The sequence below is a fragment of the Aphelocoma coerulescens genome, chromosome 19 (assembly GCF_041296385.1).
Source record: "Aphelocoma coerulescens isolate FSJ_1873_10779 chromosome 19, UR_Acoe_1.0, whole genome shotgun sequence".
Taxonomy (NCBI): Eukaryota; Metazoa; Chordata; class Aves; order Passeriformes; family Corvidae; genus Aphelocoma; species Aphelocoma coerulescens.
The window spans coordinates 5,880,883-5,894,559 of record NC_091032.1 but is presented as its reverse complement, the minus strand read 5'-3'; the positions used below and the strand labels follow the sequence as shown (position 1 = coordinate 5,894,559).

Here is a 13,677-nt window from a genome sequence, read left to right as displayed (position 1 = left end):
AGAGAGTCACCTCAAGAAAGAGACCTCCTACTCCAAACTATCCTCTAGTTCACGTGCCATGGGAATCCTAATCCAAAAGAAATTAAGGTCTGGCAAGCGGAGAAAAAAATTTAAAAAAAAAAAATTAGGAATGTTTTACAGTAAATCAACACAGAAATTACTTTTCCAAGAGATAAGATTAAGTCTGAAACCCCAAAATACAAGCAAGGTTTCTTCTTATTTCTTTTTTCAAGTTTGGCTTCATAAAATTGTGTTATTCAAAAGTCATTTTTTATTTCTACAGATGAGACGAAAAAGACTATTAGATGATTTCTAGACATGCATTAAGAGTCTGAACGAAACTTGTAGATAGAAAAAAAAAGTCAAAATCTGTCTGTTGAATTCCATTTCCAAGAAGGACTAAGAACATGCCATGTTTTATAGTGAGTATCAGAGGATTATATCCAACAATGGCTTAGATAAATCTTTATTCTGCTGCTGGATGACTCCGCCTGTATCTTTATTTTTCCCATTTCTAACAGTTCATATATAGACAATAATTTTATCTGTGTTCTGTAGCTCACCTGCTTTGGGTTTTCAGATCAGGTAGGCTGAAAACTGACTCTTCTTCCCAAAATTCCAATGAAATTAGTACTCTAATGGAATTTTTAAGGAAGAGCTGGCTGCTCAGGGCTGAAATAGTTCACTGAGCACTCTGAATGACAGATGCTTTTAATTGGGAGGAGCTCCAAGCACGGAGGTACCGCCAACATTTTAAAGGATTGGCTTCCTCCAAGCTTTTCCATCTCTGTCAGTACTGCAGGACACATCCCTGAACGGAGAAGATCCCTCTGCCTGCTGCCTGCTCTCTCCCCAAAGCATTATCCACTTAACCTTTTCCTCCTAAAATCCAGTTGTTAACTGGGAAATTCCTGATTTGAGTGAGGTTCTCCAGCTCTGTCCCTGTTTTATGGGAATGTGCAGCCAGCCAGCAGCCAGAGGACAGAATTCCCACTTAGCAGTGGGGAAAAGAAGGGAATTCCTCATGCAGGAATCTGTCACAGTATTTTTCTCTGGCAGTGCATCCAAGAGAATGTTTTGCCCTTCACACTAACAAAGCTTATTCCAATCAACAGTTGTCACAATACTCCACTCAAAGTTCAGCTTTTAGTCTCTGTTACCAAATTAAACTCAAATATAACTCAAAGATTAATCCCCTTCTTTTCCTGTGAAGTGGCCAACACTCTCTGGCCAGAACACCGCTCACAGAAACAATTCCTCCTCTGTCACAAGTTTCATTCTACTCACGTACCTCTGCTTTAACTGGACCTTAAATATCTGAACATTAAAAAAACCCCTCAAATTCACAGAAATTTAAGTGGAGGTCATCTGAACAGTGCTCAAAAAGAAAGGAAAATAAATCATGCAGTTCCTATTTCCATAGCACCAAAAGTCAAAGTTTCCCTTCTGAAAGAATCAGCATGCAGACCTAACTTGAAATTAGGGAAGTTGTTCTGCTTAAAACTAACAAATGGTACAGAATCTTCTAAAAATTCTTTACATAAAGATTTCATTCTCAGTATGCAAAGAGTTAACACAACTGAAACAGCATTTTAGCACAGAGCACACAAGCCCTACAAATATTTACACTTCCTACAATCCCTACCATTACTCTGTCTGAGTAAATTCCACAAAACTAATTTCCTCAGGAAGAAAAAAAAAAAATCCTCCCCAAAAACCTTCATCTTCCCAACTAAAACCTGCTCCTTGAAGACACCAACATTCCTCAAATGCAAAGGTTAGGTAACTGATCACTAGAGAAAAGCATATCAAGATCAAATTTAAGCTGTTTAACTCCAGCAGAGATTTATATTAGAATATTACTTAAACCAAAATAAAATAAACCCAGCTTGAACAACAAAGCTGAAGGACTCTCAGTATTGGGGGAAAGCTGACTGAAGGCTGAAATCCTCAATTCACAGGCTGGGTAAAGCAAGTGATGACTGGGCACAATTCCAGGTGTGAATCCAATAAATACTGCAGTCTGTGAGGAGGTTTCCTAAATTTCTGTGAGTATTGACTGACCTACACCACCAAAACCCACCCATGTGACAAAAAAACTTGCCTCAATCACCCACAAATACTTTCATTTGATGCAGTAACTTGTTTTGGGAAGTTCAAAGTTGCCAAAGGCTGCAAGACCATAAAGAACCAGGATTAAACTCTCCTACAACCTTCTGTCCTGGTTTTTTACCTGGAACATGCACTGCCATAAACTGTGACAAGACCAAGGCTTTGAATGTCAGGAAAGCAAGAGAGGAGTAGCCACAAACAGCTCCTCTCCCCAAATTAATTTATTCTCCAAGGCAGCAAACTCCCTTCTGTGCCTGAAATTACAAGGAAAGATCTTTGGGATAAGGATGACATATGGAAAATGCTGCCCTTCTGCAAACAAACCCCACCTTCCCCTCCTCCCCATGAGTAAGTGCTCTGGAGCACATCTGTCAGCCTGAAGGATTATAAAAGTTATTATTGCTCTGCTGTTAACAGGAATTAAATTGACAGCGTTTCAAAATCACAACAGGGCAATCAGCAATCCCTTGGCAGCTTTTAAGGCGAGCTTTGAAATGTTGTGGGGTTTTTCTACCTGAGAAGAGCCAAGTGCCACTCACCTCACAAGCACAGTCAACTTCTACTAAAAACATCCCAGAACAAACCCCACAATCACCCAAACAAACACAACCCCCTCTCACAAAACATGAGCTGAGGAAGTTGTAGAAGAGTACAATGGTAGAGAGGCCTTTGGCAGCAAGTTTCAAGTGTCAGGATAAAAAGAATTCCCAGAAAAATGTATGTGGAACTCAAAAAAAAAAAAAAAAAATTAGCATCTGCAAGTTTCATCACAAGACAGTGCAGCCAAGCAGAATTGTTTGTAAGTGAATTTTCTGCCCAGAAAAGTCAGGCCTATGAGTCAGCCCTGAGATGATGTTAGCACAGCAAAACTGACTGCTTTGCTTTGTTTCCTTCCCCTGCACATACTTAATTCTCCTGCCCTCTGCCTCCACGCAGCAGGTCAAGACCTTTTTCTTCAAGTTCATCCAAAAAATGTTGAAAATTTTTAGCTTAGTCAAGAGGCAAGTCATTCATTTGTATTTTATGCTAGAACAGTATGGGAGTTGTTGGTGTTTAAAACATTCCCTGCCAGAGGTGAAAAAAAAAAGATGCTCCATCACCAGGCAGTAACAATGAACCCTCTGGAGCTCCACAGCTCAGCCTTTCACTTGGGAGGCTGGAAGGGGAGCACCTCCCTTCTCCTGTTCAACCAGAGCTTTTCCAGGGCTAAACTGAGAGGGCAGTGACAGTGGCATCACCCATCTCAAGATAAACCCTAACCCCACACACATATAAAGCATTGCTCAGTGATTAGCTTGTCCTCTGCTTCCATGGCTTGAACTCCTGGCTCAGATTCTGACCATGAGATCTCCTTCTGGGAAGAGCACAACTTAGATTTTATGGGATATGTTTTGTTCCTGATCCACCCAAGTGCAGTGAACAACTTCCCCTTGTAGTTCCCGCTGTAGGAACTACAGAAATGTTTTCACACATTTGCATTCCCTTGGACTTAGGCTTTTCTGATGGGTTGGTTTAAATGTAAAGCTCTGAAAAATGTAAGAGGCCAGAGTTTGAGCTCTACTCTTCTGGAGAACTTTGCTGGGAGGAAAGATCACACTCAGCTCTGTGTCAACAAGCCACGAGGCTCCACAGGCATCCTCAAACCCATTGCCACTCTCTTGGAGAAAGAGAAATGAAAATGCTGTTAGGAGTTCTATCAGTTTCTTCCCTGCCTCCTCCTGCACCTTTCACTTTTTCTCTCTTAAAAGAAATACTGGAAAGGCAGCAGATACTGGGAATTCTCAAGAATCATCCTCAAAACAAGATACATTTAGAAACTGAAGAGATATTTCTTAGAGGAACTGCTACACTAAGCTCTTTCAGCTCATCCCTAAAGGAAAGTTTAAGGAAGGAATCCCATGAAAGCTTCCCTTCAATGAGCTGCTTTGATTGTCTGTGTGTGTTCACCACAGAAGACTGCAAAGGAAAGCCAGCAGCACATGATAATGGTAGAGCACAACACCAGGGAACAGCACTGAAATATCCACACACCACCACTTCCAGAGCCATCCAAACCATCACAGCCTCATTTAGCAGACAGTTCCCAAAATAACTGGAATATTCAGGAAGCAGTTTTATCCCTCTGCACAATCACCTTAATGATTCCCCCAAAACTGGATCTGTTACCACCAGTCACAGATCAGAATCTGCACAAGGAAGCAAATCCCAAGCAAAAAACTCAAAAGGTAAAAATAAAAATCAAGAAGCCTTGAGTTGCAAGTCCATCTTTAGCTATTTAAGCCCTCATGGCCTTCAAGCCCTGCAGCTGTTTGCCCCAGATTTCTCCTCCCATTAATCCTAGAGTAAAAAAAAAAAAAAAAAAAAGGATGATAAAATAGAAGGAGTAATTTTTATTCACCTCCACAAAGAAACAAGGAGTCCACAAATAAATAAGGAGTAAATCACCTGGCATGAAAACATCTGGAATGAAAGACAGCCAACTCCTAGAATGATAGAACAAAGTTGGACCAGATTAACATCAGGGAATGCAGATGTGAGAACAACTCTCCCTTATAGCTCATGCTGCAGGAACTATAGAAATGTTGGTCACACATTTGCATTCCTTGAACCTATTTTTTTGGCTGGTTTTTTTTTAATCTGAAGCCCTGAAAAATTTAAAACACCAAATTAACCTTCATGACTGCTGAATCTGGAGTTTCCATATCAGGGAATACAACATAAAACTATGTAATAATTTCAGGATTTCTATTACAACCACATTATAAAGAGTAAAAAAAGATGTGCTCATACATATTCATTTCCATTTTGTCATCAAAGCACTCAAAATTCAACACTTTTAGGTTTTTCAACATTTAAGGCCTCTAAAATGACTTTTAAACCCCAGATAATTAAAAAGCTCTGCTTCAAATTAAAGGAAATATCTTTATCCAATCTACTCGATTTACATCTATAATATATACAGCAAATTATCAGGATTTGCATAGAGAATGGTCAAAAAAGAGTTACCAACATGCTCCTGGTTATGCAAGAATACACAGTATTTGTGAAGTTCTACAGTTCCTGCTAGAGAACAATTCAACAAAAGGAATTTTCCTGGCGACACACAGAGGCTTCGAGCTCTCTAAAGTTATGCTTAAGAGAAGAAAAAAAGGGAAAAAGAGAGGAAAAATGTCACACTGAGAGCAGATGAGCTCCTGCTCTGTGCCTTTCTCTGTGTGCTCCTCAGAGGGATTTCAGCACCCCGTTATACACCGAGGTACTGCGGAGAATCAAACTACTTAATAACAGTAAAAACATCCAGATCTACAAAAATTCGCACGGCACATTCACAGTAACAAACGCAAATGGCAGCGGCGGCAGCAAACCCACTTCCAGCGAAGGGACAGATTAAATCTACTGCTATAAAACTATAAGGTTGTAAAACTATAAAGCTGATGGGGCTTGGAGCACCCTGGTCTAGGGAGGGTGTCCCTGCCCGTGGAAGGAGGTGATTTTTAGGGTCGCTGCCCAGCCAAGCCATTCCCCGCCTCTGTGCCTGTGCCACGCTGGGTTCGCAGGTACAAACCCAGCGCCCCAGCACCATCCCCGGGGCCCGCCTGCCCTCCCCGACACCGAACAAAGGCACCCGGAGCGCCGGGAGCCCCTGCCGCCACTTCTCCCGCCCGCAGGGAAACTTTGGGAATTACCCGGCTGGGATCGGCCGCGGGCAGCAGCGCGCCCGCCCCTCCGCGCATCCTCGGCTGCACTGCGGGACTGCCCGGCCCGGCCCGGCCCGGATCCCCCGCGGGCAGCGGGGCCGGCACCGCGGGGACCGACCCGCTCCTGCCGCCGCCTCAGGCCGCGGCCCCCCCCAACCTGACCACGGCGGCGGCCCCGGGCGGGGCAGGGCGGAGCGCGGCGGGCACGGAGAGCGGCGGGCACGGAGCGCGGCGGCCGCCGGAGCCCGCCCCGGGCCCGCCTCAGGTGCGCGGCGGGCACGGCCCCTCACCTGCGCTGCTGCTGCTGCTGCTGCCGCCGCGCCGGGCTGGAGCCGCGCAGCAGCGGCACCGCCGCCCCTCCGCCGCCGCGGCTCCGCTCGGGCACCATCGCAGTGGATAGGGAGCGGGATAGGGAGCGGGATAAGGAATGGGAATGGGAAAGGCACCGGGAGCGGGAGCGGCCGCGCCGCCGCCTCCCCTCAGCCGCGCGGCTGCGGCTGCCATGGAAATCACAACCACGCCCTGATTGGTCGCGGGCCTCGATGTGTCGCGGGCCGCGGTTGGGCGGCCGCCGATGATTGACAGCCGGAGGGGGCGCGGCCGGGGCCGTGTCCCCGCCCCTCCCCGCACATCTGGCGCGCACAGCTGGCGGCTGGCGGGGCGCGCGCGCGCGCACATCTGGGCGGCGGCGCCGCGCGAGCGTCTGGAGGGGGGGGACCCCACGTGCGGCAGCGTCTGGCCAGATGTGCCAGGCAGATGCGGCGGCCGGGAGCTCACGCCGCGATATCGCCCCCTTTGTTAACCGAAAATTATTCTTATTCTTGAATATTTTACAGAGAAAGCTCTGTCCCGAATTCTGCCCCCCGGCTCGGCTTTCGGAGGTGAAACCACCCAAAACGCACAGCCCCGCTGAACTGGGCGAGCAGCTGAAGTGCAGCGCTCAGCTGCCCCATAAATTGAGAGAAACTCGGCATACTTTCAGAGGCACGAGGTGCTGACAGCCTGGCTCAGGGCTCAGGTGTCCCCTGGGGTCACACACCTGCTCTGCAGCAGACGGGAAGCGCCAGCCATGTGCCCACCACGTGTGCAACTGGGAAAACATCTGGAGCAGCGTCAGGCTGGAGCACGAGCCGGAGCCTGCGCCAGCTGCTGGCACAAATCCCAACTCTCTGACCCACAGCTGGGTGGAGCAGCCAGGAAAGGAGCGAGGGTGACTTGCACCAGCTCTGTGCCCCTGGAGGTGCAGCTTTATAAGGAAATCCACATCTTTAGATTAACTCACCTCTTAAAAAGCGTGGCCTGAGGCCATCCTGACCCCTTCATTCCCAGCGCTCCTGTGGAAAGTCAGGTTTAGTTCCTCAAGAGCAGGAAAACAGGTTGAGTTGGACTTGGTAACGTTAACAGAGTGACAGGCTGGGCTAAAGCTAAATCCAACTGAAAACACATTTCTTCTTCACAAACAGAAGCCCAGATGCAGATGAACAGCCTGCAGAAATGTCAGTGCTGCTGCAGGGTCCTATCAAAGGGAACAATCCCGTGGGATATTCCCCCGATTTGTGTTGCCTGCCAAATGGCGGGGAGGGGGATCAGCCAAAGGGATTTAACATCCCAAAATTCCATCTGGGAAAAGCCACAGTGAGAGTGGAGAAGCATCTCTGTCCAGAGGTGAATGTGGCTAAGAAAATCAATATTTGCCATGCAAGCAGATACCTGTCTTGATGACAGGGATAATTATTTTCATTCTCTGAAAACCTCTGCCCTGGAAAGGACTGAATTTCCAGAGTACCCAACACCTGTAACGCCTTTAAATGTGCTCAGAGAGCTGCTGGGAGCACAGAGAAACCCACAACTCCTTTCAAAGGTGGCAAAATCCCTTTCAAATTCCTTTTCCCTGACAGCTATTGATGAGGAATAAACGTCCTTTGCTCCCAAATGCAGACGGATTTGAAGCAACGATTTCAAGATGAAACAATCCCTCTCCCGTTTCCAGTAAGTTTGCCTCAATCCATTAAGCAGCACTTTTCAGATGGCTTTATTGGTTTTTCTTTTATGGCTTTCACTGTGACTCACACAGATTGCCCCTTTTAAAGCCTTCCAATCAAACAGTGCCTCCGGGAGGGGGAAATGTTTGCTCTCCAAGGGAAAAGGGGGAAACCAGCGCTGCTGGATGGAGCAGATGGAAATGCTGGATGCAGAGGGTGCCCCACGCTGAGCTCTGCTTTAATCAATCACCCGGCAGCCACAGATCAAATAACCCAGCCAATATTGCACAAATATTGCACCAAGGGATGGCTGGGTGCAGGCAGAGCTCGGCTGGAGGATAAACACCCCGAGAAGGGGCAGCATGAACGGCTCAGCTGTGACATTTGCATTGGCCTGTCCCTGTTTTGTTCCAGGAAGTTGGGAATGATTCCCTCTCATGAAGGATGAGCCCAGGAGCGAAGGTGCAGCTCAGGGGGAGCAAGACGGTGCTGCAGGGTCACAATTTGGGGTTTGCTGAGCTCTAAGAGGAGCAGAAGTAGTTGCTGGTGGCTGTTTTTCCCTGGTTTTCCCTCATCTCTGTCATGGCTTATGGTTGTTCCCATGCTCTCAGTTCCAGCTGTGTCAGGGATTGCCGGTGGGAAGAGGAAGAAAGAGCATCCCTGAGTTCTGGAGTTATTTAGGAGCTCAAATTATGCTTTTTTCCCCCTATCTCATTTCCAAATGTGAGCCACAACATCACCCAGACTTTTCCTCCACATGGCAGAGAGCAGCTGGCCGTCACTGCCTGGTGCAGGGCAGTGCAAGAGCCAGGCACACCCTGCACAGCCTCGGGCAGCTCAGACTGTCCCAGCTCCAGCAGCACGGACAGATTTTGCTGCCTGGCACCCACCCAGGGCCCTCCTGGGGAGCAGCATCTCTGCTGCCACATCCCACGAGCTGCTGAGCCAGCGTGGGAGCCAGCAAAGGCCCCAGCACTGCTGCCCTGACCTCTGCTAGCTGGACTCTGGCACATTCACAGGCCAAAATGAGGCTTTTTTGCCTTCCCTGGACTTCCCAATCCAACGCTTTTCCTGCCGCCAGCTCCACTCCAAGAGTATTCTTGAATTCAAGTCCGGTGTGATATTGAAAAGCTTGCTGCTCCAGATAGGCTGGCCCTCATCCAGGAGCGATTTACCTTCATTCCACCTCCCAATCCTAAGAATGCTAAGAATTTCCCCCTGGCTCTGTCCAGCTCGTTCCAGCAGCCCGGAGCAGGGGGAGCTGTGCTTGCCGGCTGAGGCAAGTTCTTGCCAGAACTGTTAAATACGATTCTTTTTCCTCGAATGCCTCAGCAGCAATTGCACAACTCCATTTTCTGTCTCACACGAGAAGGATCTCATCTCTCCCTCATGGAGAAGCAGCTGGAGGAGGTTTGGTGCTTGTGGTTTTCACACCTAAAGTCACTAAAGGGAGTTTGGAAAGGCAGGGAAGGGTGGGGGGCTCAAAAAATTTCCCTGTTACCTCAGTTGTAGAAGTCTGGAGCTTTCACAGAAGGAATTGAAGGGATGGAGGGATTTGGAGGATGCTGATATGATAAAGGACACCCAAAGCAGCAGGGTAGGATTTCAGCTCATCCTGTGGAAATTCATTTGGCCTTTGGGTAGAATTCCAAAATCCCAAGCTCTGTGTGCCCTGTGCTGGGCATCCTTCCCTCTCCCTGCAGCCCTAAGAGCTTCCCTGGCTCTGTGTCAGGGATGTGCTGAGTCAATCCTGTTATCTGGGCATTTATGGATGGGAACAAAACCTCGGGAAGAAGGATGAGCTTGGCACCTTCCTGCCAAAGGAAACTGCCCCAATTATTCCATCAGCACAGCCTTCAAGCCCTCAGTGGTGCCTTGGAAGATCCCAGGGCAGCATCCCTTTCCACATCCCAGCCTCCTGAGATGCCCTTGGGCTGAGGGTGATCCCAGACCCCCGAAGCAGGGACAGGGAATGGGAATAACCCACTCCTGGCTGCAGGATGGGGAACGACAGGGCAGCCAGCACCCAGCAGCACAGATGGATCCTAGCAGTGCCTGCAAGGGCAGGCTGAGCCAAAAAAACCCAGCCTGGACATTCAGGGAAGACTTAACAATTCCCAGAGGAGGAGAAAATCCAAGGACTGTGTCCACAAGCTTTAGGGTTTAGGGAAAACAACCCCACAAGACGTTCAGCTGATGATATTTTGCTGCATCCCCTCACAGCAGGAGAATCAGATATTCCTGCACCCACATCACGCCCTGAGCCTCACCCAGATGATTTTAGGAGCAGAACAAACCTGTCAGCCACAAACCCAGCCAGGACATTAGTTAACTTGGAAGGACGTTCACGTCTGGCTCAGCTTTTCCCAGAGGAACACTCATTTTTATTGCTTCTCTCTGCTACTGATATTTTTCTGGCCCTCGTGCACTGATGGCAGTGCCCGTGCAGAGCCTGCCCTTGGCAGGGCAAGGTTTGTTCAAAGCCACCCAAAGCGAGCCATGGGAATCCCTGTGGGAGCAGAACTGCCATTCCCAGAGTTTTCCTGCAAAATCCCTCAGCTGCCAGCACAGGGATCCCCCAGAACTGCAGGCACAGCATCACCCTCGTGCAAACCTGACAGCATCTCCACCTCCAGCTTTTCCCTGATTCCCTGGCAGGGATCCCTGGCTCCTGCAGGGTTTGGACTCATCCTACTCCATATCACCAAGCAGAGTTTTCCCGCTGCAAGCACCATTTCAGGAGGATTTCAGCTGAGGTTATCCAAGTCAGGAGAACATGGACTTTATTTTTACAACCTGACCTTCACCTGCTTGTGGCTCAGAGAGGATCAAGGTGATTTTTACTCCGACCCCAAAAAGCACCATTTTCTGATAAACAGCTCCATATTCCCCACCTCTGCCTGATCCCTGCTGGTTTTGTAGATGGAACAGCTGAGAATTGACCTTGCCACGTGTCTGGAGAAATAATTATTGGAGTAGGAACATCTCCACACAGCCCTGCTCCTGCAGGCGAGGTGTTTTAGGCATCACACGGATTTATTTCACAGGAGGACTTTTCCCCCCAGCTGCAGGAGCCCCTGGAGGTGCAGATCACTGGGTTTTTCCAGCTGGTTGGCAGTCCAAAAAACACAGAAGGAGCTGTTTTTCCAGCCATAGGCATCTCCCCATGTCCTTGGCTTGCAGACAGCTGCTGATGTGGCACGAGGACGTGTGCAGGAGAGGAGCTCATCTCCGGCACAGGGACATCCCAGAACAGCCCATTGCCTAATTCCTTCCCCTTCTTTAGGTTTTCCTGAAAAAAAAAAAAACAACCTAAAAAAGCCCCAAATCAGTATCACAGAGACTGGCTAAGCTGGAGTTTTTATGAAGTCTCCTACTGAAGGCTTTGAGTGGTGAGCGATGCTCTCAGCTGACCTTTAAGAGAAGAGGGATTTTTCTTATTTCTTGTCTTATTTCTTATTTCTTGAGGTTAAAATGGCTGAAAATTCCCAGTGATTGGCAGGATCAAGGCCTGAGTTTGTAAAGCTTTAGCACATTGGCCTCTTAATGAGGTAAATATCCATAAGCTCTTTTATAAAGAGATCACCAAGGAATGATCTCGCCTGTGCCTGGAAAACGGCACAAGGAAGTGACAGCACCTCACAACCCCCAGCACCTAAAAAATAAAAAAAACCCCACTGCAAAAGACACAGGATCAAAGCTCTGAAGGGAGACCATCAATGCTGCTGATGGGGTGCTGCAGCCCTTTTCTGTGAGGTTCTTCTGAGGGGAGTTAAAATTCGCACAATTAAAGATGAGACAAGGCAGAATTTCAATCCTATCCCCACTGTGGTTCCTTGTTCCAGATGGATTTTCATCAATCCGTACCTCCTGCAGGGCTGAGCTCGATTTGCCAGCTACAAGGAACTGAATTAAACTCAAATTCTCCCTCCACAGGGGCTGCCATGGACCTGTCACAAAGTCTCAGTTCAGGCACTGGAGTTTGGGAGCAGATGAGGAGGGTGATGTGATTCCCTAAAAAAATAACAAAATCCCACAGCTTTTGGGGACAGGCTCCTTTGGTGGATCCAAGACCCCACCCTGGCAGGGTTTTCCCAGTTTGCAGTGGATGAACAGCTCAGCCCAGGATGCTGCTTGGAAAACTCTGGTTTGGATGCATTTTTGTAATTCCCAAGTTGGTACCTTCAGGTTTCGAGTGAAAGGGGTGAAGCCCCCAGGCCAAAATCTGGGAGAAGCTGGAGAGTGGTGCCTTTTCTAGAGCTCTTCTTGTTTGGATTCCACTGATCATTTATTTTCCCTTTTGGGGGAAAATTTGGGGGAAAATTCCCTTTGTGGCCTTTTGGAACATGACCCGAGCATTTAATGCTTCCCCTGAGCTGCTGCTGGGTTTGGTCCAGGAAGGGACAGCCCTCACCCTCACTGAAACATCAGGAAGCACCTCAGTTTGGGAATGGTGAGATCCAAGGGGAGAAACCTTCACTCTCAAAAAAAAAAAAAAAACCAAAAAACCCCCCTAAGTAATTCATATTAATTCATTGAAGACACAATACAAATTCAGACCTCTTTCCTCACTGTCCCCAACCACTGGGTAACATCTCCCTCAACCAAAAAACAGATGTCAAATTAAAAAAGCATCACAGAGAAGGATAAACTGCACCAAAGAAATAATCTGTTGAAGCTCTGGCCCTTTATGCAAAGAAAGAAATCCCTTTTTTTCCTTAAGAAACTCAAAATTGCCCCAGCAGAGGTAAATAATGAATTTACCCTCCTGAAAGAGCACTTTGAAATCAAAACATGAGCGCAGCAATTCTCTAGAGGAGGGAAAAAGCACAGAAATGGCAAAATCAGGAATTGCTCAGCCCATCCCAGTTCTAACACCTTCTCCAGCATTTCCAAATATCCCCACACAAACAGATATTTACAGTTCATTCCCTTTGACCTATTCCCATGGGAACCTGATGGATTTGGTTGCTGATTCCCCTGTTATTAAATTCTGCCCATTCCTTTGCATTCAGTCTTTACAGGAATATTCAATTTCTTGTTTTCCTAAGGAAGAAAATCCGACTTTCCCTGCCAGAATTGGCCCAGAAAGGGCAGAACTCCCCAGCCAACAACTGCTGATGCTCATAAAGCCACACAAAAACCTTTCTGCACTCCTGTAGCCAGCAAGGAGCTTTTGCCCTTAGATCAGAGCTTTGGATTCCAACTAGTTTTGGTTCCTTTGGGAATAAATCCCTGCCTTGCCCTTCAGGCAGCCTTTAGGATAGATGGAAATCAGTTGGATTTAGTGTTTTGGGGTTTTTTTTGTGGATGCATCCAGCAAGGACAACACCACCAAACCATGGGGGATCCGAGCGTGCCACCCCAAATCAGCCCTGTCCTCTTTATCTGTGCAAGGACGTGAGAGACTCATCCTGCTTTGCCTAAAATACATTGTAATATCCATAATATCCAGATAAAATGCTCTGGAAGAGGCTCCCCGGGGAAGGGAGTTCCTCAGAGTTCAAGGAGCATCTGGTGGATCCTCTTAGTGACGTGGTTTAGCTTTAGGTGGGGGTGAGGAGCAGGGAATTGGACTTGGTGATCCTTAGGGACCCCTTTAAACTTGATCTATTCCATGATTCTACATCCTATTCTATAAGCACTCACATACATAAAAATAAAAATAGATATAAAAATATAAACATAAATATAAATTTCTGTCCCAACCTGTGGTTGGGGCCCACTCAGCCTCCCTCACTCCCTTCCTCAACAGGACACGAAGGAAGAGAAACTGAAAACAAAGCTCAGGGGTCAAGAGAAAAACTCAGGAGCCACCAAACTGTGGCTGGAGGAGGAGCAGGCACAGCCCCTCCACCCCCTGCCCTGCAATTAAAACTCCCAAA

The 13,677-nt window shown here is 47.7% G+C and overlaps 1 protein-coding gene across 6 annotated transcripts in view; it reads right to left on the bottom strand.

The window, feature by feature from the left end:
* Positions 1-5: 5 nt before the first annotated feature.
* The window catches only part of CRCP (CGRP receptor component), a 40,606-nt gene continuing 26,934 nt past the window's right edge, over positions 6-13,677 (bottom strand). For 3 of the 6 annotated variants that reach the window (XR_011155951.1, XR_011155956.1, XM_069033689.1), the window contains one exon: positions 7,819-11,084. Coding sequence is in view for 3 of the 6 variants with exons in the window: in XM_069033689.1 (XP_068889790.1) it covers positions 11,075-11,084 (10 nt within the window). In the remaining 3 variants the exon portion in view is untranslated. Of the gene's footprint in view, positions 90-7,818; positions 11,085-13,677 lie in introns of those variants that run through there. The other 3 variants (XR_011155952.1, XM_069033691.1, XM_069033692.1) reach the window with 2 other exon arrangements.